General features: G+C 34.2%; 4 protein-coding genes across 4 annotated transcripts; 2 read left to right on the plus strand and 2 right to left on the minus strand.

Annotated features, from left to right (window-relative positions):
• The first annotated feature begins 2,566 nt into the window (after positions 1-2,566).
• LOC112744322 (uncharacterized) lies at positions 2,567-7,635 on the plus strand. The gene is made up of 4 exons (XM_025793907.3): positions 2,567-5,249; positions 5,403-5,602; positions 6,134-6,378; positions 6,555-7,635. The coding sequence occupies exons 1-4, from the start codon at positions 2,842-2,844 to the stop codon at positions 7,374-7,376; spliced, it is 3,675 nt and encodes a 1,224-aa protein (XP_025649692.1). The 5' UTR covers positions 2,567-2,841; the 3' UTR covers positions 7,377-7,635.
• On the minus strand, positions 7,567-11,075 carry LOC112744323 (acyl-coenzyme A thioesterase 2, chloroplastic). The gene is made up of 5 exons (XM_025793908.3): positions 10,500-11,075; positions 9,566-9,743; positions 8,564-9,030; positions 8,309-8,437; positions 7,567-8,176 (listed from the first exon to the last, which is right to left on the minus strand). The coding sequence occupies exons 1-5, from the start codon at positions 10,917-10,919 to the stop codon at positions 8,015-8,017; spliced, it is 1,356 nt and encodes a 451-aa protein (XP_025649693.1). The 5' UTR covers positions 10,920-11,075; the 3' UTR covers positions 7,567-8,014.
• Positions 11,076-16,035: 4,960 nt separating this feature from the next.
• LOC112744324 (UDP-glycosyltransferase 74G1) lies at positions 16,036-19,256 on the minus strand. Its single transcript, XM_025793909.2, has 2 exons — positions 18,503-19,256; positions 16,036-16,936 (listed from the first exon to the last, which is right to left on the minus strand). Exons 1-2 carry the CDS (start codon positions 19,154-19,156, stop codon positions 16,217-16,219), a joined length of 1,374 nt encoding a protein of 457 aa, XP_025649694.1. The 5' UTR covers positions 19,157-19,256; the 3' UTR covers positions 16,036-16,216.
• Positions 19,257-20,490: 1,234 nt separating this feature from the next.
• Positions 20,491-21,825, plus strand: LOC140178753 (serine/threonine-protein phosphatase 7 long form homolog). Its single transcript, XM_072215993.1, has 5 exons — positions 20,491-20,502; positions 20,590-20,923; positions 21,044-21,314; positions 21,408-21,489; positions 21,568-21,825. The coding sequence occupies exons 1-5, from the start codon at positions 20,491-20,493 to the stop codon at positions 21,823-21,825; spliced, it is 957 nt and encodes a 318-aa protein (XP_072072094.1).
• The last annotated feature ends 5,171 nt before the right edge of the window (positions 21,826-26,996 follow it).

The following is a 26,996-nucleotide window of genomic DNA, read 5'->3' on the forward strand; positions in this document are numbered from 1 at the left end:
ATCACTAACGGCAAGATAATATTGAGACGATTTTAAAATATTAGAAACTTAACTTTAGAATTTATTTTGGAGAAAAAAAATGATACGTTACTCTAATATAAATTAGTACCTTTTATTTCAAAAAAAGAAAAGAAAAGAATGATTAATAGAGTTGGTACGGAATTATATTAAAAGTATTGCAACTATATATGATTTTATTGTTTATTATTTATTTATTTATTTTTTAAGTTAAGAGTGAGACTCAAATTTACAATTTTTAAGTGAGTATGAAAGAATATGTTATTTAAGCTATAATTTGTTGACATTGTTTATCATTGTTAATGTTAAATGTAAATGTTATGAAAAATGGGTTAAGTACTTGACAAATATCCAGAACCATACCCTAATTTTGATATGTTGATATTCCTACCAAATAGTCAAATTGAATACTAAACCGATCTGTATACCGGAAAAAAAAAATACTAAACCTATCTATCTAAAATTCTAAATCTGAATTTCTATCTCGAAGAAAAAGGTGGTGTTCATGGATGACTTGGGCACACAGATTCCGCTGACGTAGATATCCATATATTTATGTAGTGTAAATGTGTAATCACTGTTGAAACGTACTCTGACATACATACCTACGAAATTACGAAATTACCCATCCATTTTGCTATTTATGTGGCAAAAAGTGGGAGAGGAAAAAAAAAATGTCCAAACAAGGTCTTTTCATTTATGGGATTATACAAACTACAAAGTACAAACGATGTTTAATGTTTAATAACAAAAAAAAGGAAATTAGAAATGCCATTTTATAAAAAAAAAAAAAGCAAAAATTACATCAAAGTTGCTTTCGCTGAATTCTACTTTGTCTTTATTATGGGTTAATTTTTCGGTGGTAAACAACTTTCCCCGGACTTTAAGGCGTTTATAGAATAATTAATTAATTTATGCTTTTTTAGTTTGTCATTTGTCAAACTTAAAAGGTGCTCTCATTGTCCCATGTAGTCTTTTTATAAAGCCATGATAAATTATTGGTGAGGCTAAACTGTGTTTTTCAAAAAAATTGGACTATGACACACTATCGATTTTCATTTTGGGGTTATACTTTTTATTTTTCTAATTTCCTAAGATCACCCTGCATTTCACTAAGAGATATGATAATGAGTAATAATTTTGACATATTTTTGGAAGTGTTTTTCCTTGTTTTAGTTAGAGCACAACTGTTGCTAATACTGCCACAATGTTATTAACTAATTATTATTGTAAGTATATATAAATATAAATATAAAGCAAAGAAATATGATATCATTGGGAATTTGTGATCTTATACAGTTATAAATTTTAATTATTATTAAATTTATAATTACTTATTTAATTTAGTTATATTAACATTAGTTTGAATAACTGTACTAAAAGTTACATAAATGATAAATGACCCTATATATAGGTAATATATCCAAATTAATTTATATCTATAAACTTTGCAGTAGCTAGATTTAATTTATTTATTAAAAAGAAGCGCATGGGGAAATAATGATTTATTTATACATGTCTTAAATCCGACAGTACAAGTGTGTGTAGATACTAGATACCCATAATTTAAGGTTCTTTGTCTATGGATGGCGTAATTAATTTTCAAATGAATTTGTCTATATATTGTAGGGATAGCATTTTACGCCAAACGTGCCTACAAATCTTTGTGAACGCTGCTCATCACTCTATTTGGATTTGCTCTTATGAAAGAAGCCAAAAATAAACAAGAATGTTTGGAAAGATATTTAATTTTAAGAAAGATTAAGAAAAGGACAACCGAAAGGAACCCTTTTAGTATTTGTTTGTGAAGGAGGATGCTTGCATGCCTACAACTAGGCATAGCAAAGTAAGCAGTTCGTCCCGTTCTATTCCCTACATAAAATGGACTCAAATTATTAATTTGTTTTATTTTATGACAGATTATGAGTTTGCGGGTTAACGTTATTCCGCTTAATTATTTTTAAAAAATTAATAAAAATAATAATTTAAAATTAAATATAAATTAAATATAATTACAATACAATTTTTTATTTTTATTAAATTTTAATTTTAATAGAATGTATGAAAATATATTAAGCATATAAAATTTTAGAAGTGGGATAGAAAATATATGAAAAATCTTACATGTTTGAAATTATTTTTAGCCTTAAAAAGATATAAAAGAATTTTTATTATGTTTTCTAATTTTATATTGCCCTTTTTAATGAACAGATTATAGATATATCTGTTTTAAGTTAGATTATAATGAATTATATAATATTATGTTTATTATTTTGTGTCACTCGATTTTGGAATTTTTATAAAAATATTTCTTTATAAGTACAACTAATATCCATAAAAACCTGTCTCCTTTTGAAAGAACAAAGATTGATAAATTGAAACTTGTGAAAAAAAATAAAGAAAAAATATGATTTTTTTTTAACAAATAATTAATTATTAAACTAATTATTATATATATTTTTTTCTATATTTAACATGGATTTTCACAACTAACAAATTTAAGAATTAATTTTTAGCTATGAAGCATGTAAGTATGAAGCATAGCATCACCAATGAGGAGTGAGTTTGTGTTTAGAAGAGGAAGGGGGCCCTCCAGCTGCAAATAGTAAAACCACAAAGGAGCAGCAGAATCTTAGCTGGATACAAACACCCAACCCTCATCTATATTCACTAACCTTTTTTTTCCTTCAACACCTCCCATCATTAACAACATTTTCAACCTTTTCACATTCACTCATTTACTATCCTATTCCCTCTTCTTCCTCTCACTCCCACACTCACTCAAATACAAGAACAAGTGTTAGAACCTTAAAACAACACAAAATGCAGAATCTTTTGGTGTTGATGTTCTTCTTCTTCTTCTTCTTCTTCTTCTTCTGCAATGCTAGTTCTAACAACAGAAGCAGAAGAATCTTGCATGAACCCTTTGTACCATTGGAAGCACACCCACCCACTGAGCCACCAAAGCCATCACCTTCTTCTAACACCACTGCAATTCAAAAGCAAAACCCAAAGCACCCTTCCTCCACTGCAACAGCCACCGCCTCCACCTCTACCACTACCACCACCACCACCACAACCACAACTACACCAAATGATTCACCGTTTTTCCCAAACTACCCTTCACAGCCACCTCCACCGCCACAATCATTCGCAGGCTTTGCTTCCTTCCCAGCTAACATTTCCTCACTCATTCTTCCACATTCTCCAACTCCTACTCACTCCAATTCCAAGCTTCTCCCCGTTGCTCTCTCCGCCGTCGCATGCGCGGTCGTCGCCGTCGCCGTCTCTGCATTTTTCTATCTTCGACGCCGTCGCCGGAACCGTGGCCCCGGAGAGAACAAGGATGTCAGTCCCGACGGTGGTCGCCGGCGGGAAACCGCCGCGAAGCACCGGCAGTCTCCTACTGCCGCTGGGTCCGAGTTTCTCTACCTCGGCACCGTCGTCAATTCGCGCCGGATCGAAGGAGGCGGTAGCGGCGGCGGAGATGTCAGAGATAATAGAGGCTCCGTGAGTCGGAAATTGGAGTCGCCGGAGCTCCGGCCACTTCCGCCGCTAGTAAGGCAGATTTCGGCGCCGCCGGTGGTGACGGCAGCGCAAGAAGAGGCGGAGAATGAGGAGGAAGAGGAATCGGAGGTGTTTTACTCGCCGAGAGGTTCGTCGTTAGGAGGGCAAGAGAGCTCCGGTGGCACCGGATCGGGTTCCCGGCGAGCGTTGTCGGCAATCGCCGGGGATAGTTTCGAGGAATTGAGCTCGTGTTCGGTTTCTTCCTCGAATTCTGGGTCGCCGGAGCGGTGTCACTCAATCAGCATCTCCCCGCCGGCACATCTTTCGCCGTCGTCGTCGCCGCCACCACAGCCACAGCAACAAATCGTGACATCGGTTTTGTCACCTACATTATCACCAATGCACAACCAACACATTAATTCTTCATGTTCTTATTCTTCTTCGCTTTGTTCTTCAGCATGTGCAACACCAGAGAGAGGTTTTGTTGAAGAAGAAGAAGAAGATACTCATGGTAATGCTGTTACTGAATCTCCTTTACTTTCGCCACTTTCATTGCCACCTAATAGAGCTCCGGAGGAGAAAACCCTAATTGCAAATTTGGACTCATCTTCTTCATCACCACAAAAGAAGGTTTCGGAAACATACGAAGCTGCATCACCAAGGAATTCTAATGTCTCCAATGGAAGTAGAAAGTCTTCCTCATCATCAGCATCAGCAAGGGTTTCTAATGGTTCCAATGGAAGTAGAAAATCTTTGTCACGATCAGCATCGTTAGACAGGGTTTTGAAGACTAGTGAAGTTGCATCATTGGCCTCGTCTAGGATTTCTAGTTCTTCCAATGCAAGCAGAAAATCTAAATCATCATCATCACAAGAGAGGATCTCGGAGACGAATGAAGTTGAAACTGCAACTGCAATTGCATCTGCATTACCATTGACATCACCTCCAAGGCTATCTAATGTTTCTTCCAATGGAAGTGCAAAGTTTATGGCATCATCACCATTGTCTTCGGCTTTCTCTCTGCCTTCTTCTCCGGAGAAGGCAAGGAGTCATAACGGTTTTGATCAGTCTCCGAGAATGTCCAGTGTCTCAGACCAGTTTAGGCAACCGGGTTTGTCTTCAGTGCCATTGTCACCATCTCTACTTTCATCACCAGAGACAGAAAGAGGGTTTAATTTCAGTAGCAGTTTCAATTCAACTGAATCAGCATCAATTGCTAATGGTGCTTCACAGAGGAAGCATTGGGAGATACCTGCATTGTCAACAACAACAAAAAATCCATTTGGTCGATCAGGATCTATTGGTAGTGTTTTGGATCAAATTGTAGCTGTTCCGGTTACTCATCCACCACCTGTGCCTCCTCAGAGGAAACAATGGGCGATACCCGGTATCACAACACCACTTGCTCCGCCTCCTCCGCCACCTCCTCCTCCACCTGCAGCTACACTGCAGCAGCGGCAGCGGAAGCAGTGGGAGGTGCCATCTCCCACAACACCTGTTGGTCAATCTGTATCGAGGCCACCAGAGTTGAAACCTCCTTCCAGGCCTTTTGTGTTGCAGAACACAACATTGGTTTCCCCTGTTGATCTGACCCCAAGTTCTCAGGGTTCGGCTGAAGCTGAAGAGGCTGCGAAGCCAAAGTTGAAGCCCTTGCACTGGGACAAAGTAAGGTCAAGTTCTGATCGTGAAATGGTGTGGGATCAGTTGAAGTCGAGCTCTTTCAAGTGAGATCTTTGGTTCTGTCATGTTTATAAAACTTGTTGATATCTCTTAGCATTTTTTTGTGGCTTATGAATGGCACTTGATTGTGAACAATTCCTATCGATTAGGTGCAATCAGCTTATTGAATTATGTCAATTGAATTGGTTTTGTTGCAGATTGAATGAGGAAATGATTGAAACATTGTTTGTAGCAAACATGCCAAACTCGAAACCAATGGATTCTACTTCATGCACAGTTCTTCCCCATTCAAGCCAGGAGGAGAAAGTACTTGATCCTAAAAAGTCCCAAAACATTGCAATCTTGCTGAGAGCACTTAATGTCACTATAGAAGAAGTGTGTGAAGCACTTTTAGAAGGTATTTTATCATTCCTGTTGATGTCCTTTTCTTTTGCAATGGAATGAAGTTACACACCATTTATGAGAGCTAGGAAATTTATTCGTCCGATGTATGATTATAAATAAATATGTGAAATGATAAATATTTGTCATTATTAAGTATTATACAACTTGATGCTAGTATACAACTTTGTTCAGTTGACCTTCTGCTATGTTTTACCATAATTTCTTTGGACATATTCCTTCTTTCATATACTTACTGAAGTCAGAGATTTGTACAGTATTGTCTAAGATATCAACTTAGTTTAGGGAAAACAGAAGATCTTAACTCTAGTTATATCCAATTTCCATATCAACTTATGTTATATGAACATTTTCCTTCAAGTGAGTCTTAAAGTTTTATTCCAACTTCCCAATTTGAGGAAGATGTTAGCATGTATTTAGTTAAACTGAAATCGGATGAAAAAGTTAGAGCTTGACACTTCTTTTAAACTTAATAGTTGAATCGTATCCTTGTGCCTTATAATTAAGTCAATTTACCTTTCTACAGGTAGTGCTGATACACTTGGAGCAGAACTACTTGAAAGCTTGTTAAAAATGGCTCCGATTAAGGAAGAAGAGCGTAAATTGAAGGAATACAATGATGACTCACCAACCAAGCTTGGCCCAGCTGAGAAATTCTTGAAGGCATTGCTTGATGTACCTTTTGCGTTTAAAAGGGTGGAAGCAATGCTTTACATAGTCAATTTTGACTCTGAAGTCGAGTATCTTAAGAAATCCTTTCAAGGTCTAGAGGTATTGTGTTATTTTCTCATTTTATTCATCTCTACTTTTGGCGAAATTCTTGATGGTGTCAAGGTAAATTATAGATGTTCAATGAGATTTTGTTTTTGAAATTCTGTTCCAGAATTTGAAATTAAATATTTGATTGAAACTCATAGGAAGTTTTTTTTATTGTGCTGCTTCTGTAGGCTGCCTGTGAAGAGTTGCGAAGTAGTAGAATGTTCTTGAAGCTTCTAGAGGCTGTGCTTAAAACTGGGAACCGCATGAATGTGGGGACAGACCGTGGTGATGCGCAGGCCTTTAAACTTGACACACTTCTCAAGCTGGCCGATGTCAAAGGTGCAGATGGAAAAACGACGCTACTGCACTTTGTTGTCCAAGAGATCATAAGAACTGAAGGTGCTCGGCTCTCCAGTACTAACCAAACCCCAAACTCTTCCTTGGCCGAAGATGTTGCGTTCCGGAGGCTTGGCCTGCAAGTAGTATCTAGTCTGAGTTCAGAGCTAGCAAGTGTCAAGAAGGCTGCTACCATGGATTCTGAGGTTCTCAGTAATGATGCGGCCAAGCTCTCCAAAGGGATTGCAAACATTGCAGAGGTTGTACAATTGAACGAAAAAGCTGGGTCAAATGAGAAGTTTACAGAATCAATGAACAAGTTCATTAGAATGGCTGAGGAAGAAATTCTGAAGATTCAAGCCCAAGAAAGTGTTGCTATGACCCTTGTGAAGGAAATCACAGAGTATTTTCATGGTGACTTGGCAAAGGAAGAAGCTCATCCATTCAGAATCTTCATGGTTGTAAGAGACTTTCTTGCAGTTCTTGACCGTGTATGCAGAGAAGTTGGTATGATAAATGAGAGAACCATGGTTAGTTCAGCACATAGATTCCCTGTACCAGTTAACCCAATGCTTCCACAACCAGTTAACCCAATGCTTTCACAACCCCTTCCTGGATTGCATGGAAGGAGACAGAATAGTGAATCTTCAGATGATGATACTCCATCATCTTAGTTAATGTGAGTTCTTGGGCTTTGCATGTTCTTGCCCAAAATGTTGCATTTTTTTCTAGTTAAAATTGTAAAAAGATCACTGCACAAGATTTGAGGGTTTTCCTTTATTGGGGTGAAAATCCCTATATGGATAGGATATGTATGATAAGGTTCTTGTAAGCATGTATAGAGCTTTTAGGTAAGTTATAACATTTTGCAACTGAAATTACCGTAGGATTTTATCTTTTAATAACTATACACTGCCGGAAAGTTCATCTGAATTACAACACACTAAAATACAGATAGTAATATTTACTTAATTTACTATTTGCTGCTAGCACAACTCATAAATTCAAACGCTTCTTCACAAGCTTTCATATTACTGCCACCATGCATGATGCCTGTGAAGACACCAAACCTGGGAAATGCATAATGTGTAAGTTAGATACCTTCAGATTCAACTTCATCTAAGCACCAATTGTTCTCTACCAAGCCCAATGATGCTGGAACCTCAAGGCAAAGTACCACCCTCAAGGATTGAAGGGCATGATTATTATATATAAGAGCTAATAATTGAACTTCAGCAGGTTACATTTAGGGGAATATATTTCTTAGTATATGCATGCATTGCCCTCTACCAGCTACTTGCTGTTTCTCTTCTTATGTTCTGAAGTACTCATTCAAGTTGTCAGCATCTATGCGCTCTAATATTCGGCGAGCTTCTTCCTCTGTCGCTGGCACCACATTTCTAAGTTTAAATCCGTTTTTCATTGCCTTTGCTTCAGGGCGTACTGTGAAAGTGAAATGGAAAGTGTTTGATACCTGCATTTACACAATGACGCACACAGAAGGTTTTAACAATCTGATAACTTGGAACTTGGAAGTGGCAAGAATGAAAGAGCAACTGAGCAATGATTATTGATTGTACTATGTGCGGCTAGTGATGAAACTAACCTCACTAGATCGCAGCTCTGGTCTTGTGACATGAGCTACAACTTCGACATTGATAAGCGGCTGATCCGGATCATGAACTTCGGTGTAGAGAACACACGACTTGAGACGCAAGAAATCCCCTACGTCAACCTGTGCAACATTTTCTTTTCTTTAAGACACATGATATAGACCAATTTATTATATCAAGCATATGATATCTTTTAGAGGGTTTTTTTCCGGAAGGGAAAAGAGGGGGGGGGGGGGGGGGATACTCACTGGTCTGAGGAAATCAACATGGTCAACTTCGAGAAAGCAAGGAACTAATCCAGCAAAGGCATACGCCGTTGAGAAAGCCAACTCAAATGCACGATGCATCAAGAAACCTCCGAATATTCGACCATGGATGTTCCTTTGCTGTGGCTGGCATATTAAAGCATTCTCAAGGCTGGTATCCCTCAGAAGAATGCTGTCTCGATCGGCTAAGGCTGGCATGTCACAGAAAATTCTTCCCTCAGCCAACAAGGCCTGAAGTCTATTTGCTTCCCCATTCTCAAAGTCCCTTTTCTCCCCTCCTCTTTTCCTCTTCTTCAGATTATTTCTTGCTTCAGCTTGCTCATAAAGAAGTTTTTCGTGTTCTGTTTCAGGCGAGAGACGATTCACCGGAGCAGCCTTCCCGGTTATTGAGTCTCGAGCAACAAATATGAAGTTGGCTGTCAGTGCTACTGAGTCTGAGGCACTGCCATCTACACATATTTTGATGGTGCATAAGTTGATTGTGATTTAGGGTGTGTTTGTTTCAACTTCTAAAATAAGTTATTTTACCAACAAAAACCTTCTATATAATTGAAAAAGCTGAAAACTATTTTTTCTTTTGAGAAATTACAATTTTCAGCTTCTACAAAAAGGTTGGAAACTGATTTCTTTTTAAATTTTATCCTATATGTGAAAACTGGTTTATTTAGTAACAAAGTTATTTTGTGGAAAAAAGGCAAAACAAACACACCCTTAATATGAAAAAGAAAACAATGAGAATATAGGGAAAAAGTGAAAATAAAAAAAAATGAAAATGTGATTACTCTCCACTACAAAGATTTGTAGAACACCACCAGAAATTATTGTTGTTTGCAAGAGAATCACATTTGTTTTTTAAGGTTTGTGCAAATCATGAAGGCTGTCATGAGAAGCAATAGGAGATTGAGAAGCTAAGTTTAATTTGGACACCTTCAATTACTCAAATTGTCAAGGATTAATCTGTGATCCCTACAATTAAAGATGTACCTTCTTTGCATTGAGTAACCTCTAGTTGAATCTCTATTGAGGACCTCCCAACCCATATAACAGAACCAACTATTTTAAGATCATTGTCAACACTAATTGGCCTCTTTAACACAATCTTGTCAACAGATGCAGTGACAACTATAAGTGGCCTTGTTGTGCTAGCTTCATCAGAACAGTGCTATTCCACAAACAAATAGAACTCATTAAAACTGGCAGTGAATACAATTTAATTAAAATAACAGAAGAGTGCTAGTGTACCACACCAAGCTCATTGCAAGAAAACCGAAAAATATTCAGTACTTTTCCCATTGTTAAATTTATTGAATTTAAGAATCAAACAACATTTGACCTACTACACAACAAATCACTAACCACAAAAATGAAAATAATCAAAGTACAACCAAAATTCCAAGTCCAAGAACATCATCGTATCCATCCTCAATTGATCAAATAATCTTATTACAAGGACAACCCAGATTATCATTCCGAAAACACTAAAAGAATTGCTGAGTAATCGTAACAAAAAGTTCTAAGAAATCACGGTAGTCACTAGACAAAATGAAGTGGTATAACGTACTTATTCATGGAATAAGCAAAACTTATGAGATTATGTCAATGCATTCTGAAAATTAAATTGTGGCAAAGTTTCAATCTTTCTAGCTAGCGAAAATGGCTATCATCAAAGTAGAACTTAGTTTGATTTTCAGCCCCTCACCACTTACCCTCTAAACTTCACCTTACAACCACATTACAACCCAAAATTACATTGCTTCTCCAATTTACCCGAATTTCTGGTTCTGAATTCTCTCTAATACTTGAAATTCCTAGTAAAAGTATGTTCCAATTGAAGCAACACCCACATAACAAATCCCTAAAAAACCCTCAAAAATCAAAACTTTCTTATTGAAATGTGATCATAATTCAGAATTCATACCTTGACAGAAATGGTTCCAGCTAAGGCATCAAGATCCTCTAACAACTTTCCAATCCTGACCTCATTCCAAGGGTCCCTATACTGCTCTCTGAGGACGAAATCGGAGGAGAAATTGTAGATGATGCTGGTCCTGCTCTGCGACGGTTTCTTAGTGAGCAACGCGCCCTGCGGTGGCGCGTCCCTTGGTGGGTCGAGAAGTCTCTCGAAGATCTTGGTCCTTGCTTCCCAGAGTGCGGTGGTGACCGGAGAATGGTACATACCGGGCCATAATGCGATGGGTTTGCGGTCGGCGGCGGTGGAGGGAGGAGTGATGTTGTTGTTGTCGAAAGGGGCGGTGGTGAAAACAGGGATTGTTCCATTAACGGGGATTGTGATGTAGGTGTTGGTGTTATTGGAAGAAGGAGAATTGTTCAAGTCCATTGTGTTCTCAAGTTTCTTCTTCTTTTCTTCTTAACAAATCTATATATACTCCTTTTACTTTGACTTTGACTTTTCACTTATGCTTTATGTTGGTTTACCTAATCAGCCAACGGTGTTGGCAGTTACAGTTTCATTGGGGAATGAAATGTGAAGTTCATCAAAGAGAACCTTTTTTTTCTATATATATGAAATATGAAATAATGTGAATATTCAAGATTGATGGTTAATAATCTTTAAATAATTTGACTAAATTATTATTTAATAATTTTTAATTATTATTTAATAATTTTTAATTATTAATTTTATATAAAATAATTATATGTAAATTTTTGCTATGATATAATCTGATATCAAAGTTAATTAAAATTTTAATATTAAAATTTTAAATAAAAATTAATAATCAAATTAATTTATAAAAAATGAATTTTTTTAAATTTGTTTATAAAAAATTTTATCAATTAAATTAATTTTTAAAAATTATAAATTAATTATATTTATTGTCAACCATTAATGATATAGAATATTAATGGACAATATTAATAACACTTAACATATCATACATATGTTTATGAAAATCTATTTTTTAATTATATAAATTCTAATTTCAATATAATCTTAGGACTAAACTGATAAATTTTTATAAATATATTTGATCAATGTCAAATTAGATATGTTAAATGTCATATACGATATTAGTTAATATTCTACATAATAAATTGTCGATAAAAATTATTAATAAAATGATAAAAGGATAAATATGATTAATTTATAATTTTTAAAAATAAAATTTTTTAAAAATTAATTTAAAGAATAATGCATTTTCAGGAATTAATTTAACCATTAATCCTTTTAAATAAGTTAATAAATTTTAAAAAATTGTATTATTAAACATTTCATCCTTTATATGTTTAATTATTTTTCTAATTAAATGTTTATGAATTTTATCAAAATATTACGTCCTACTTCGTTGTTATTTATCAGTAAACATATTATTTATAAACTAAATTTAGTTTTATACGACAGTATAAAATTAATTTTATACATATATTTAAATATGTAATGTAACATTAGTAAAAATAATTATTTTTAATATTTATTTAAATAAATAGATAAAATTAGATGATCATATAAAACCGTTTTACACTATATATCAAAATAAAAAATTTATAAAATTTATATAATTTAATTTTGATGCACCGTCAATTTAAAATAGTTTTACACTTGCATTCGATCATATAATATCACATTAGTAAAAATAATTTCTTTTTACATTAATCACGTGAATAATTATTCAAAAAAATAAATATAATTATTCGACTGTATAAAATATTTTACACTATCATCCTATCAAAATTAAACTCAATTTCATATGCCTTAAAAAATATGACTCATAAAAATCTATTATATTATATTACCAATTTTACAACCAAAATATGTCATATATCACTTTTTTATTACAATTAAAATCAAATCTTTCACTACAAAATTAAAAGAGTTCTTCCCTTCTTCCTCTCTCTCTTTCTGTCTCTCTCGTTCTTTCACCTACTATATCCCTCTTATATATCATTATCAATGACTAATTATAAATTTAACAATTAAATGTGTAACATAACATTCTCTAATTACATTAAAATTACAATTAAAATATTAAAATTGAAATATAGCTATATTATATATTATAAACTAATTTAATAATCCAAATATGTCACATGACACTTTCTTATTAAAATTGAGAAGAAATATTTTCTTCCAAAATTAATAAATTTTTTCCTACATTCTCTTATCTACCACTCTCCTTTTTTCTATCTCTCTCTACCTTCTCCCTCTATATATAATGTATAATTTATATTTTGTATTAGTAATTTAAAAAATTAAAATGTGTCACCAGATATTTTTTATTACAATTAAAATAAATTTTTTCTTCTAAAAATAACAAACTTCTTCTCTCATTCTTCTTTCTTATCTTTCTCTCTCTTTTTTCTCGTTCTCTATTTTTCTCTACCTTTCTATTCTACACAAAATAAAATTAACAAAATAATATAATTCAAATAATAATAATAATAATAATAATAATACAAAAACAACAACAACAACAACAACAAAGCCTTGTCCCACTAAGTGGGGTCGGCTACATGAATCAAACGACGCCATTGTGCTCTGTCATGTATCATGTCTACAGAGAGACCGTTTATATGTAGATCTCGTTTGACCACCTCATGGATGGTCTTCTTAGGTCTTCCTCTGCCTTTCGCCCTTTGTCCATCTTCCAACTCATCCACCCTCCTGACTGGATGTTCTATCGGTCTTCTTCTCACATGTCCAAACCACTTGAGACGCGATTTTATTATTATTATTATTATTATTATTATTATTATTATTATTATTATTATTTTTTACCGATTATCTTTTTAATTTATATTTTTATTTATTTTCTTTTAAATATTTATTGCATATAATTTGGAGAAAATACTAAATATTGTGATTAAAAGTTAGAATCAAGATTTAGTTGTTTAAAAAAATTAATTTTGAGTTAATTTTATAACTAATAATATAAATATTTTTATACTAATATGATATCTAATTATATTTTTATATTTAGAGAAAGAAAAAATATTATTTTTAAATAATAAGTATAAAAATTAATTATTTTATTTGTAAAATAGACTTCATACTTAATCAAATATAAAAATATACATGTTAAATTATTTCAAATTTTAGATAACAAATGTTAAAATTAATTATTAATAAAAAAAATTCTTCACATAAAAATAATAAGTAAAAAATCTTATTATTTATTTTTTTATCTACGGAGACATGGTCTTCTTAGTCGACGAAAGTTTTTGTCCTCTACAATTTTTTTGTAAAAATAATTTGATTTTATAAATTTTTCGTGACATAATCTATAAGGTCAAGATAAAGTTGATATGATTTTAAAAAATTTATATTTTTATAATATTATTTCGGATAAAAATCCTAATTTATAAATAAAAAACATCCGTGACTTCCTAAACTAATTTTTGGATTAAATTAAAATTGTCCCAAAGATAGAAGCAAGAGGTAGGAACGCAGGTCTAACTAACCACCCGATGGGATTACGGGACAATACTGAACTGAGTTTTTAATTAGTTTCATTGAAGGCTTGTTTAGTTGTTAGTTTTGTCATACTACTTGTTACCTTGTTATTATATGGTACTAAGGTAGGCCTAGGCAATGTTCTACACACGTGATTTTTTTTTTTTTTCTTCGGACCAGGATACACGTGAGATTAGAGGTGACATGCATTCTACTAGTAGGTATTAGAGGTGTTTGCGATGCAGTTTGGATCGGTTTTGAGTCAAAAACTCATCTGATCCGAACACTATGTTTACTTGCGGTGCGGTTTGGATTGGATTGGATTTGCGGTTTTGTAAATTAAAAAAATTAAATATATATAACAAGTCACAACATCAAATTTCAAATAATCAACAATGACATAGCAAGTCTTAACAATATCTTAAAAAACCAACGATAACATAACAATAGAAATAAAATGATAGGTTAGTTAAAATAAATAAATAAATCACATTTTGAACATAAAACATCTATTAAATAATAATAATACATGAAAAATATAAAAATGTATAACAAATTGAATATGTTATAAGTATAATTGTAAACATAATAATAAAATAATAATATTATAACACATTGTGCAGTTTAGATTGGATTGGATCGGTTGTGAAAAGTAGATCCGAAATCCGATCCGATCCAGCGGTTTGCAAAAAAAAAGATCCAATCAAATCCGAATTAGTGCGGTTTTAATCGGTTTTCGGTTTGGATTGGATTGGATTGGATGAGTGGTTTAATTTGGATCGGTTTGGATTTGAACACCCCTAGTAGGTATCCAGTTCGATCCAATCCAATCGGGTAAGATTATCAATTCGATCCGCAGTGAATAGTGTAGAATCTATCCGACCAACCCGTACTCTATGTATGTATATATTATATATTTATATAAAAATATGTTTTAAGTGGATGTTGAATCAAGAATTTCTCACTAAATATAAAAGATCTTTAGCTACTAAGAGAAGATAATTAATTGATAATTTAATACGTTTTTTTTAACATAAAAATCAGTTCTATTTTAAATCAAGTTATATAATAATATTGCATCTTTTTGATAACTTGCAGATAAGATCGAATACCTACGAGTTAAGAATATATAGGATTAGAGTTGGAATATTCTCAATCCACAAATAGGATAGAATTTGGTTTATATAAAAATCTCAACTCGCGGATAGAGTTAGGGTTTGATCTAAACCCTATCCTACCTTATCCATTACCACCCTTACGTGAGATGTGTTATTTTTTTTAATAAAAAAATTTATTGATTAGAAATTGAAAATTAAGAATACAAAAATATATTATTTCAACTCAAATTATAAGCTAAACCTGCAATGTTAAGCAATAAAATAATTAATTATATAACATTTGAAAAAAAAAAAAAATACATATCACATTGCTAATCTTTAAATTTATAGTCACTCTCAAGGCCCTGTTCCTACTGTATATATAGCAGTGTGTGTCTATTTTCCGTTCAATATTACATTGCTACTGTATGGTTCATGTACATAGAACTTTAATATCGAACTAGCCCATGACAAAGACCCTACAACTTGTAAGATTTCGAAAAATTCCAAAAGAAGTTCTATTCACAGTTTCACACAATATCCCAAGAAAAAAAAAAAAAAAGCCAACAACCCAATATGAGATTTCTGCCTTTTAACACACATATCAAATCTCTATTAGTAACCAATTTAGTTTAGTCCAGTGCTTAGCTTACTCGCTGCTTAAGTAAGATTGAGGTTTGAATCCCGTTTTGTACATAACATGCAAAACCTTAGTCTAATGCACCTGACTCCTAGATCAAGTAGTCTAATGGTTATGTCACTAGAGATGGAGGTGTTGGGTTAAAAGAAAGGGAGAACAAGATGAATTGAAGGGTGACGGGAAAGGGGGAAGGCCTCACGGAAGGGCCTAAAAGGACTACATGGAAAGAAAACTAATCTATCTTAAATCTATTTTTTGTGTAGTTTTTATATGTCAAGAATGGAAAAAGTCCACGAAAAATAACAAATTTATACCAAAGCAACAACCTATTTGATCCAAAAACATAGAAAAACATGCAAGTATTTTTCTTACAACATACAAGATGGCCTGGCGAAAGCGAATTAAGTCAAATCTGATGTAATCTAAGTTTTTTTTTATTTTTTTTTTAATCAAAAACAAAGAAAGGAACAAACAAAGGCATATGAGACTTACAGAGAAAATAAGCTATTTACAAATTCAATAACATTTTTATGGGAGCTTCCACCCTCACTAGCAGCTCTTGTCATCAAAGTTCTCCACTCAATGGCATTTCTCTTTATCTCTTCCCCTTTCTCACTTTCCATCAGTTCCTTTATACAATTGTTCAAATCTTCTCTTCTCACAATCCGCTTCTCATCAATTGGAACTCTAATTCCCACTTTCCAAACATCTTCAATATACTTTGCATTTGTACTTTGATCTGCCCATTTTGGAATTGCAATGGTTGGAACTCCTAAGCTCAAAGCTTCCAATACAGAATTCCAACCACAATGTGTCACAAAACATGCTATAGCCTCATGTGCTAGAACCTTCAATTGGGAGCACCATGTTACTATCAGACCCTTTTCTGATTTCTTTACAAAGTCTTTTGGTAATTTAGTCTCTTCAGAAGCTCTAACCACCCACAAGAAGTACCTATCACTATTTCTCAAACCATAAGCTATTTCTCTCAATTGTTCCTCATCAAAAGGAACCATGCTCCCAAATGACACATAAATAACTGACCCTTTTGGTTTATCTGCTAGCCATTCTATACAATAATCTTCACTTTTGAATTGTGTAACATCATATTCTTCATCTTCTTTGACTCTCTTATCCAAGAACTTAGATGGGATATTTGGTCCTATGGTTCTATACTTTGGCCAAATCTTTGTTGTCCAATCAACAACCTAAAACCAAACACATGCCAAAATTGAAAATTTATAGGAAAAAACTAGCAAATAAGAAAATATCAACCTTTTTACTTAAATTAATTAATTATCTTGCTAATAATAAAAAATAACTTCATTTTATAGATTATACTTATATCGACGGTTATATTTTTTTAAAAAAAAATATATATATATATATAATTTGTGATATCAGTATAAGTATAATTTATAAAATGCACTAGTTCTCTCTCTCTCTCTTACTTTCTCACTATCTCTTTTATCATTACCAACACAGTTAATCAATTTCTTATCATCAATAATGAAATATCAAATTAAACAACATTTTATTAATCAAGTAGTAATTTTACTTTTCTAAATTTTTCACTATATGCTATGCTGAAACGGTTAAACAAGATCCTAGATAGATGATGCCTATGTAAAAACATTTTAGACTAAATGTTCATAGTGGGTTTTTTAAATTTACGGTTTTCATCAATTTGGTTTCTCAAAGTCCAATTGCATTATAGTAGTCCTTTAAATTGAGCTTCGGACGTTATAGTGGTCTCTAGTTAGAACTTTTTCAAGCACTGAATCAGCAAACACGATGATAATGTGGTACTCTCTTACCACGCTGATCTGGTGTAAAACGACCATGTTTCTGTTTGACACTAAATGAAGGCCGAAACAACGTCATTTTGACTTTTGTGGCATCTAAAACAGTTTCTACACGTCATTTCGGCCTTCTTTGGATACTAAACAAAAACAATGGCGTTTCACACCAGTCCAGCATAGTAAAAGAGTGTCACATCATCATCACTATGTTTGCTGAGTCAATGTCGGAAAAAGATTCATGAATTACTATGGTGTCCGAAGCTCAATTTGAAGGACTATTAGGGGTGTACGCGGATCGGATATGGCCGAAAATTCGATCTGATCCGCACAATTTCCATCAAATTGGATCGGATATGATATCCGCATTTTTTGATATCGGTATCCACATAATTGAACATTCTCTTTTTAATCATATTTTTACGTAAAAAATTCTATAAAAATATTTTTTCACACTTTTAAATTTATTTATTCTTAAAATGTTTTTAATCAAATTTTTTCTAAATAACAAAAATAAAATAATATAATATATGAATAATAACTACAAACTAAAACATACAAATAAGTAAATATAATACCAAACATATAGATATTTATTTATTTATTTATTTTTTAATTATCATTGTGCGGATCCGTGAATTGAATACGCGGATGTAGAGCAGATATCTACAATCCGATCCTTAAAAGGTGTAATCGGATCCTATCTGATCCGATAAGTTTACAGATCGGATAAAATCTGCAATTTTCATATCAGATGCAGATATTTACCGCAGATCTTCGAATACGATGCTATCTATGAATACCCTAAAGAACATTATAATGCAAGTAGATCTAATAAGGGATCAAATTAATGAAAATAGTGAATCTTACGACATGTATTAGTCAAACATTTTAGTATGCGAAACTAAATACTTGTATAAATATTCAGATGGATCGAATATATGAGATATATACACATAACTTCTTAGTTCTTACCTCCTTATCCAGCTCATAGATTGCATTGCAAAAAACCCAATCAGCTTTGTCCAAGTTGGAGAATTGACCCGTTAGCATCTCAAGCACAGGTCCATCTTCTTCATATGTCAAGAAGAAAGAAGGCAAGTCCCCAAGTTGAAGTTTAGGCATAGAAGGAAGTGAAACCTCATCCTCAATTACAGGAACCTTAATCTTTCCCAATTGAACATGATAGAATATGCTATTCACAGCCATATTATGAGTGAAGTAAGAAGCACCAACTATGCCAAATCTTTTGGCAACATCTAGTGCCCATGATAGAAATGAATTATAGATTATACAATCTACAGGGTTTCCTAATTTAGCAAGCTTCTCTAGAAGATCAACGAGACTTTGTGGACCAACTTGCCAAAAACGTTGTATATAGGCATTGTAGCTTCCAGCTTCTTGAATACCATCATTGTCACACCCATCAGAGATCGATTCAAGTGATATAGAAGGAGGCAAGTTATTGTGCAAGTTCTTGATGAAGAAACGTGTGGTGGCTAAGGTTACTTTGACTCCTTCATGTACCAAGAGCTTGGAGAATTGAAGCATGGGGTTTATGTGACCTTGAAATGGATATGATAAGACCAAACAATGGGGTGGTTTTCTGGCTATAGTTTTCTCAGCCATTTTTCTTTGATGAGCTTCTTCAGGGTAGGTGAGGGTTTGATGGGAAATTGGGATTTGGGAAATATTGAAGTATCAAAGTGAGTATGTGCATGTGTAAACTAATAAAATATAAGTTGTTTAATTAATTTATTAAATTCTTAGGGAGAATCATTGCATACGTGAGCATTCGTTTTAAAGTTAAAAATTATATTTTTAAAAATTATATTTTTTTAAAAAAATTATATTAAAAATATCATATTTCTGTATTGTAGAAGCCGTAAACTTTCTAAATCACCTTAACTTGCCAAGCTATTTTCCTAACATAAAGACAAAATACACGTATTAGAAGAAAAATTTTAAGTATCAAAATTCTTTACAGGTATCAAATTCTATTCCCTTACGAAAAATTTGAATGATGGTATTTTGACACCAACAAAAATTAGATATTGTCTAAAAAAAATTTAAACCTCACAATTAAACTTAAAAGTAATTCAATTTCAAATAAACTTCTCAACAATATTAAAATTCTTTTTTTATTTTTCTTGCGGTACCATGTAAGAAAAAAAAACCTAATCTAAAGAGTCAAGGACCAACTTAACATAGAGAAGGTGGAAATTATTTTTTTTTATGAAAATATTGTTAGTGTATTGGCCGAAAATGGGTGAAGCAGGTGTTTTGTAGGAGGATAGTATCAGGGACAACACACTGGAGGCGTGGTGTCTGAGTGAGACCGCAGTTCCCCTCAACACGTCGGAGACGTGTTGCTGTGGAGTATTATATTTGATATTTGAGTACATAAATATTTACTTTGAAACTAAATTAAATTATTAATTTTGTCTACTACAATATTATTTGTTTTGAATATTGGCCAATTTATTTGATTGGCATATATATATATATATATATATAAAAGATGCAAGAAAGTTTGTTTAAAAACATTAATATATTAATTTCCTAAACTATCTAAACTATTAATTATGTAGAGTATTGAATTTGATATTTAATTATATAGAGTACTTGATTGACATTTATTAATTTTTTAAATTATATTGTAAAAAAATTAATTAATTTAATATTATTCGTTTGTCACATAATTTTATATTACTCAAAGCATAAATCGTGGTAGCCAACAGGTTTTATACTCACAATGTTTCCTCATAAACCGTGGTGACCACCCACGGTTTCTACCAAACTTTTTCATGCATATTCCCTGGTAAGCAACTGCGGTTTATGCTCAACGTTTCCTACAAGTAAACCGTTCCTACCTCCCACGGTTTATGTTTAAATTGAAAACCGTGGTTACCTACCATGGTTTACATAATAATAATAATAAAACAGAACCATCATGTAAACGAATGGCAAATGTTGTATTTGAGTAAAGAATCCTTTCAAATATTTTATTTGAGTAAAATGCCCTATAAATTATTTAAACTAACAAATTTTTTTTGATGCAGCCTAACAGGAATTTGTTGGTGCGTAAACTGGATCCGCCACAGACGTGGAATCCGATGGTGGAAAATTACCTACGCGCCACGGGATTCTACCACGTCTCAAAAATTGGGGTGATACGAGGATTTCACCCGTTATTAGCTGCTCTGGTTGAAAGGTGGAGGCCAGAAACTCACACCTTCGTATTGCCGGTAGGTGAGGTTACAGTGACATTGGAAGATGTTGCTCATATATTTGGCCTACCCATTGACAGAGAGCCTGTGAGTGGATGGACAGATAGTAGTGCCGACTTCGTGCGAAGCCAGAGTTTCGCGATATTCGGTCGTGAACCAGAACTCAGTAATTCTTCAAAATCGTATATAAAGCTGGCTTGAGTTCGACGTGTCAGAGACGCGGAGCCGTTAGACTCTGAGGATTCTATTAGGAGATACGTCAAATGTCAGATCTTTTGTTTGTTAGGGTCAACCCTATTCGCCGATAAGTCGACCGCATACTCCCACGCAAAGTATCTACTGTTGTTTCGCGATTTCGAGCGGATCCATACTTATAGTTTGGGGTCAGCATGTCTCGCACATCTTTATAGAGCATTATGCCGTGCATCACGATTTGATACAAAGGAGATGGATGGACCTCTTAATCTGTTGTTTGTTTGGGCATGGAAGCGAATGCCGTGTATTGCGCCCGTACCGAGACACACCCTTCCACCGGCTGAGATACCAGTTGTAAAGAGGTAATAAATCTTATTTTAGACTTGCGTTATATTCTCGATGCATGTTTGATTTAGGGTCACTTATGTAAATCTTTTCAATGAATCATGTTTCAGGTGGAGTCACACGGAGCGCACCACAGCGTGGCTATCGAAGACTGTAACGAGATTTAGGCATGATATAGATTACATGCAGGAGGTAAACATTTATGGTTCTTGTGATTCCTATTTCCAAATATTAATGTTACGGTTCTAACATACGGATTATGTGTGGCAGTTTGAGTGGCAGTCGTACGACGAATTGATCATACCCGACGAGTTACACGGACATCTTGATGTGTGTGACACCGTTGCTCCGTTGTTGTCGTTTGAGTGCTTCGAATGGCACCCTGTGGACCAAGTGATGCGTCAGTTTGGGTATGCACAACCTCCCCCGCGACAAGCAAGGGAGATTCCACTGGACCTGCATTGCATGACTCTTCGCGGAGTGCAGCTTCATGACTGGACAATTTTGCATGGTGCATGGATAGGGTAGTGGGGCAATAGGCGAAACACTCGGTTGTGGGATCTGCACCCCCCTTCCGACCTAGGACTTTATCCCGACGATGGAGTATCGGGATTGGTACGTGGGCTCATTCGGGCATATGCTGAGATTGTCGGAGTACGTTTCTCAGCATCCACAACCACCTGCACCACAGCCACTTGCACCACAGGAGTACGTTCCTCAGCAGCCACAGCCACCTCAGCATGCAGTGTTTGAGCCGTTTCCATATTATGTACCACAGCAACCGGAGCACAGTCATGGTAGCTATCACTCTCAGGGCAGCCACCACGATCAGCACAGCCAGCATTCTCAGGGCAGCCACCACCATCAGCACTCTCATCACAGCCACCACGCTCAGCACTCTCATCAGCCTATACTTACGATTCCAGCCGGTCATGATTGGTTTGACTTTTCCGTTGGTGGTCACGGAGACCAGCAACCACAGAATTGGGCCAACGCTAGTTTGGGTGGTTGGTCAGATTTTAGCGCTATGCATTCACCGTCAGGGTCAGCTGCTCCACATGGGGCATCAGTAGGTGCGGGCCATGGTTTGCGGGGTCATGCTTCCGACCACACGTCAGCGACTGCGTCATGTGATAGTGGTTTCCTTCAACGGGCATACACAGTTGTTGATGAGTACAACCCCGGTGCATCTGCTCCGGCAGAGGCAGGTGGTTCGGCCGCTCCGGGTGTGGATGACTCAACTCCAGGTCACCCGTATGACCTATGGACGGAGCGAAATCCACCTGATAGTGTAACTTCTAATTGCTGCCACGACCGAATTTCTAGAGCTGTATTCCATTCCAATCCAGAACTCTCCATCCTCAGGATCAACAATGCCTACAGAAAGCAGAAATCATCGTTCATTAATCAATCCAAAGTATCAATTAACAAAAGCGTATTATTCAGTCATCACGTACCTATGTTTGCATATTCCGGAAATTATGGTGCATGCATGGCGTCGAGATCCAACTCACGCATAAAAGGTGGCACGTTCATCGGTTGACTACTCGAAGGATGAACCACTATATTCTCCGCTACTGTCTCAACTCCCACATCACCATCCTCGTCTTCGTCGCCGGCTTCATAAGTGGCTTCGAAGTCCTCTTCGCTATCACTATTCATTCCCTCGTACACTGCAGCTCTATCATCCTCTATATCTAAAACATTTTGAATCCCTTCTGCTTCTACGATTTCAAACTCAACATACAGCTCAATCTGTGGCTGTCGCATCTGAGTCTGTCGGTGAATTTGAAACATATTCTGCATACTCCCTTCGTCAGTGATTGGCATGGTATCAAACTGTATTAGACCACCAAAAACTACAACTGGATTTCGGTACAAAATTCTGCTCACTCTCATAGACGTACCGTTCTCCATGCTTTGACAGAGACCGTTCTGAAGCTCCATTAACATCATGGTGCATAGAACCACAAATGAAAACAGATTCTGGCAGACAAACTTCACTCCCTCATGAGTATTACGTATTATCTCACCGTTGCGATACACCACCAAGTTTACGGTACCCTGCATTACACTACCAACACACTCAAAGAACACTCACACACTCTTACTCAGAATGTAAATGGTGTCGAGCTCTGCCTTATATAGAGGGGAGCATTCATCACGCCCCCCACGTGCTGCCTGCCTCAGCCAATCACGTTTTGTCACGTGTCAGCACGCCCCCCGTGCTGACTCATCACGCCCCCCACGTAATACCCGAGTCCGCCAGTCATGCTCTGCCACATCATCTCGCGCACCCCGTGCTGAGTCATCACGCCCCCCGTGTGATTCCAGCTCCAATCAATGAGATGGTGCCACGTTTCTTCACGTCCCCTGCGTGTAGCAGGTAACACGCCCCCTGCGTGTTGACCATACATCTCAGACGTTCACCAAGGAGTAATAATACACATTATTCTCCTATTTCTGGCCAAATCACCACCGTCTTTCTCATATTCAAATTCTTGAGCCTAGAGAAGGGTGCAACATGAATAAGTTTCCTTTCCTTGTGCCTATCCAAACCGCCAATTTTATAGACCATCGTAACTTGTCGAGCTGCTTCCCCGGCATAACATAAAATTGTACACGTGTTGCAAAAAAAATTATGTTATGAGTATCTCTATAAACTTAAATTTGTACCGTATAATTCATCTCTCTCTCTCTCTATATATATATATATATATATATATATATATATATATATATATATATATATATATATATATATATATATATATATATATTCTTGAAAATAAATAAATAATTTTTAAAATATCACCTAATATATCTATAAAAGTGTCATTAACATGTATGTGATATTTATAGTAAGTTTTTTTTTCGATTTTTTGTTGACTTATTGTATGTAAAAAAGAAAACTTATTAAACAATATACTTCAATTAAAAAATATATATAAATATTGATTGAGCAAAATTAAATACGACAAAACCATTCTAATCTCTTAAAATTTTGTTATAGTAATAATGAATTGACACGACAAGTGCGCGAGACATTTTGGTTTAATTATAACCAAAACAATAGTAGAAACATGAGTGGCAGCGAGTAGGAATGAAGATGGAAAAATTTTGTTAAGTAGAATACACTGAATTAGGTTTGATATGCTCTAAAATATGAGAAGGATATTCTCTAGACTATCATATACTAATATCTTGGGAATTTTTTCTATTGTAAAATTTTTTTAAAAATATTTTTTTAAAAAAATTAATCCAACTTTATATTTTAAAATCCAACTTTTCTTTTTGTATAAGTTTGCCGCATGCGTTGGTGAACTTTTTCAAATTTCTATGCTCCTCACCCATCTACTTGTGTGATTTTAATTTGGAAAAAATATATATTCTTCAACTGTTTTCATACTTTTTACTATATCATTGTTAAATACAGCTTATTACTATATATTCTTATATACTCTTATATATTTTTAGACATTATGATAATAGATATTATTGTCAATTTTTTAATTTTTCTTCTTATCTAGTCTAATATTTATGGAGATAGCTAGTAAAATTTGTCATAAAATACTACGAACCTTATAAAAATAATAAAGTTTGCCTGAATGCGGCAAACTTAGCTAAAATTCTAAAAAAAATATATATTCCAAAATTTAAGATAATTTTTTTATTTTACTATAGAAAAAAAATTCCTAATATCTTGAACTCGGATGTATTTGTTATAAGACATACACGAAGTATACCAAAATCTTGCGTGTTTTATTTTCTGTCAAGACAACGACTCTGTTTTTGGTCATGAACAAGACAACAGCTTTATTTTTCCTGAATCGGAGGCGGTTGACACAATTACCTCTACAAGTAGCCCATTTGTGTGTCATAATGGGCCTTTCAGTTTGCTAAATGCTTATGTTTGTCATGATCCCCAAAAAAAGAGACACTGCAAGAATGTTTAAATAAATTCCAATGACTATTGACCTTTAGCTCAAATGGCATATGTTTCTTTTTTTTATCAGAAGATTTTTGGTTCAAATTTCATGTAGTGCAAATTTGATAAAAAAAAAATATTATACGTGTGTATGGGTGAGTGTGTAATTTAGGATTAAGGATTGTTCAATTTATCGACCAAAAATAAATAAATAAATACCAATGCTATTGAAAGTTTGAATCCCACCTTTTACATGTTGTCACCTCCTAATTGCTAAAAATATAAATGACAAATATTAAATAATCAGTAAAATTTATTATTTTTTTAATAATTAGTTAATAATATTTAAAAATATAATTTAAAAAATATTATTAAATTATTAAACTAAAAAAATTAGACTTATGATTATAGATATTGATCAAGAACAATAAAAATAATTGCTATAGTATTTAAAAAATACTGTCTAACTCATCAAAACATATTAAAAATTAATATTTAATTTAAAAAATATAAAAATAAATCATTTTAAAAAATTTAAACCTTAAAACAAAAGATAAATTAGAAGAATTGACCGACAAGGCGACAACAAATTCTACTAAACACAAACTCTTCTCAATATGAATTTTGGGGCCCTCATCATTATTTTTGATGTTACCCCTGCCTGAATGGCTCCAACCATTCATTGAAATGCCTTTCGAGACAGCTAGCTTTTAATACCAGACGAACACGTGAGATATTAGCACATCCATACAAAATTACATTAAAATAAAATATTTTGGTAATAGATAATGATATATACCAATATCTTTAGTTGAAAAAAAATTAATTAATATTGGTTTAAATATAAGACAAAAAAATGTTAATCATCTATTATTTTTTAAAAATTTTAAATGACTTATTATCAATTTTTTTTTAAAAAATGATATTTTTTGAAGTTTGTGGACGGTGTTTATCGCATTTTTCATCCATTTTATATGCCTAATAGTCAGATTAAGAAATGCTTGCTAGTGAAAAATATTGAATTTTTAACTTATTTTTTATAGAGTAAACTACTATTTCTATCTATGAAATTTAAAAACGCTGACATATCTATTCATAGAAGATGAAAATTACCATTTGTACCTGTGAAAGATTAGTTTTTACAAACAAAATTACCCAAATCCTAAATAATTAAATAAAAATTTTAAACTATCTTTGGTGAGTCTCATCCTCTTCAATTCTTTATCTATAGTTCTCTCCCTGTGTCACAACCCACTCAAAGCTAAAATCTTTTACCCCAATTTATTTTCCAATCATTCACTCGGAGGAAGAAAAAAAATCGAAAGAGAAGAGGGAAAGAAGAGGCAAAGGCGCAAAAAGCCACTATCACCACTGTCGCCGTCGCGAGTTGACGAGGAATTGAGGCAGAATTGTTAAAACCGAGGAGATATATATATATATATATATATATATATATGAAGATCGCGAGGAGATAGTAATGACAGAGGTGCTCCTGCAGTAGTTTTCATCATGACTGAATGAGGACACCACCGAGCTGCTCTCCACCCTACGTCACTGCTGTTGCAACTACCTTCTCCATGCTCTACCATGACTCTGCGAGCTAAAGATCGCGAGAAAATGGCAATGACTCCCGCAGTGATTTCTGTCCTAACTAAAGGAGGTCATTGCTGAGTTGTTCCCCTCCCTACATCGCTGCTGCTGCAACCACCTTCTCCATGTTTTCTGCCATGACTCTGCCTTTGTTGTGAAAGAGAACAAGAAGGGTCATCGG

This window comes from Arachis hypogaea, chromosome 14, assembly GCF_003086295.3.
Source record: "Arachis hypogaea cultivar Tifrunner chromosome 14, arahy.Tifrunner.gnm2.J5K5, whole genome shotgun sequence".
NCBI lineage: Eukaryota > Viridiplantae > Streptophyta > Magnoliopsida > Fabales > Fabaceae > Arachis > Arachis hypogaea.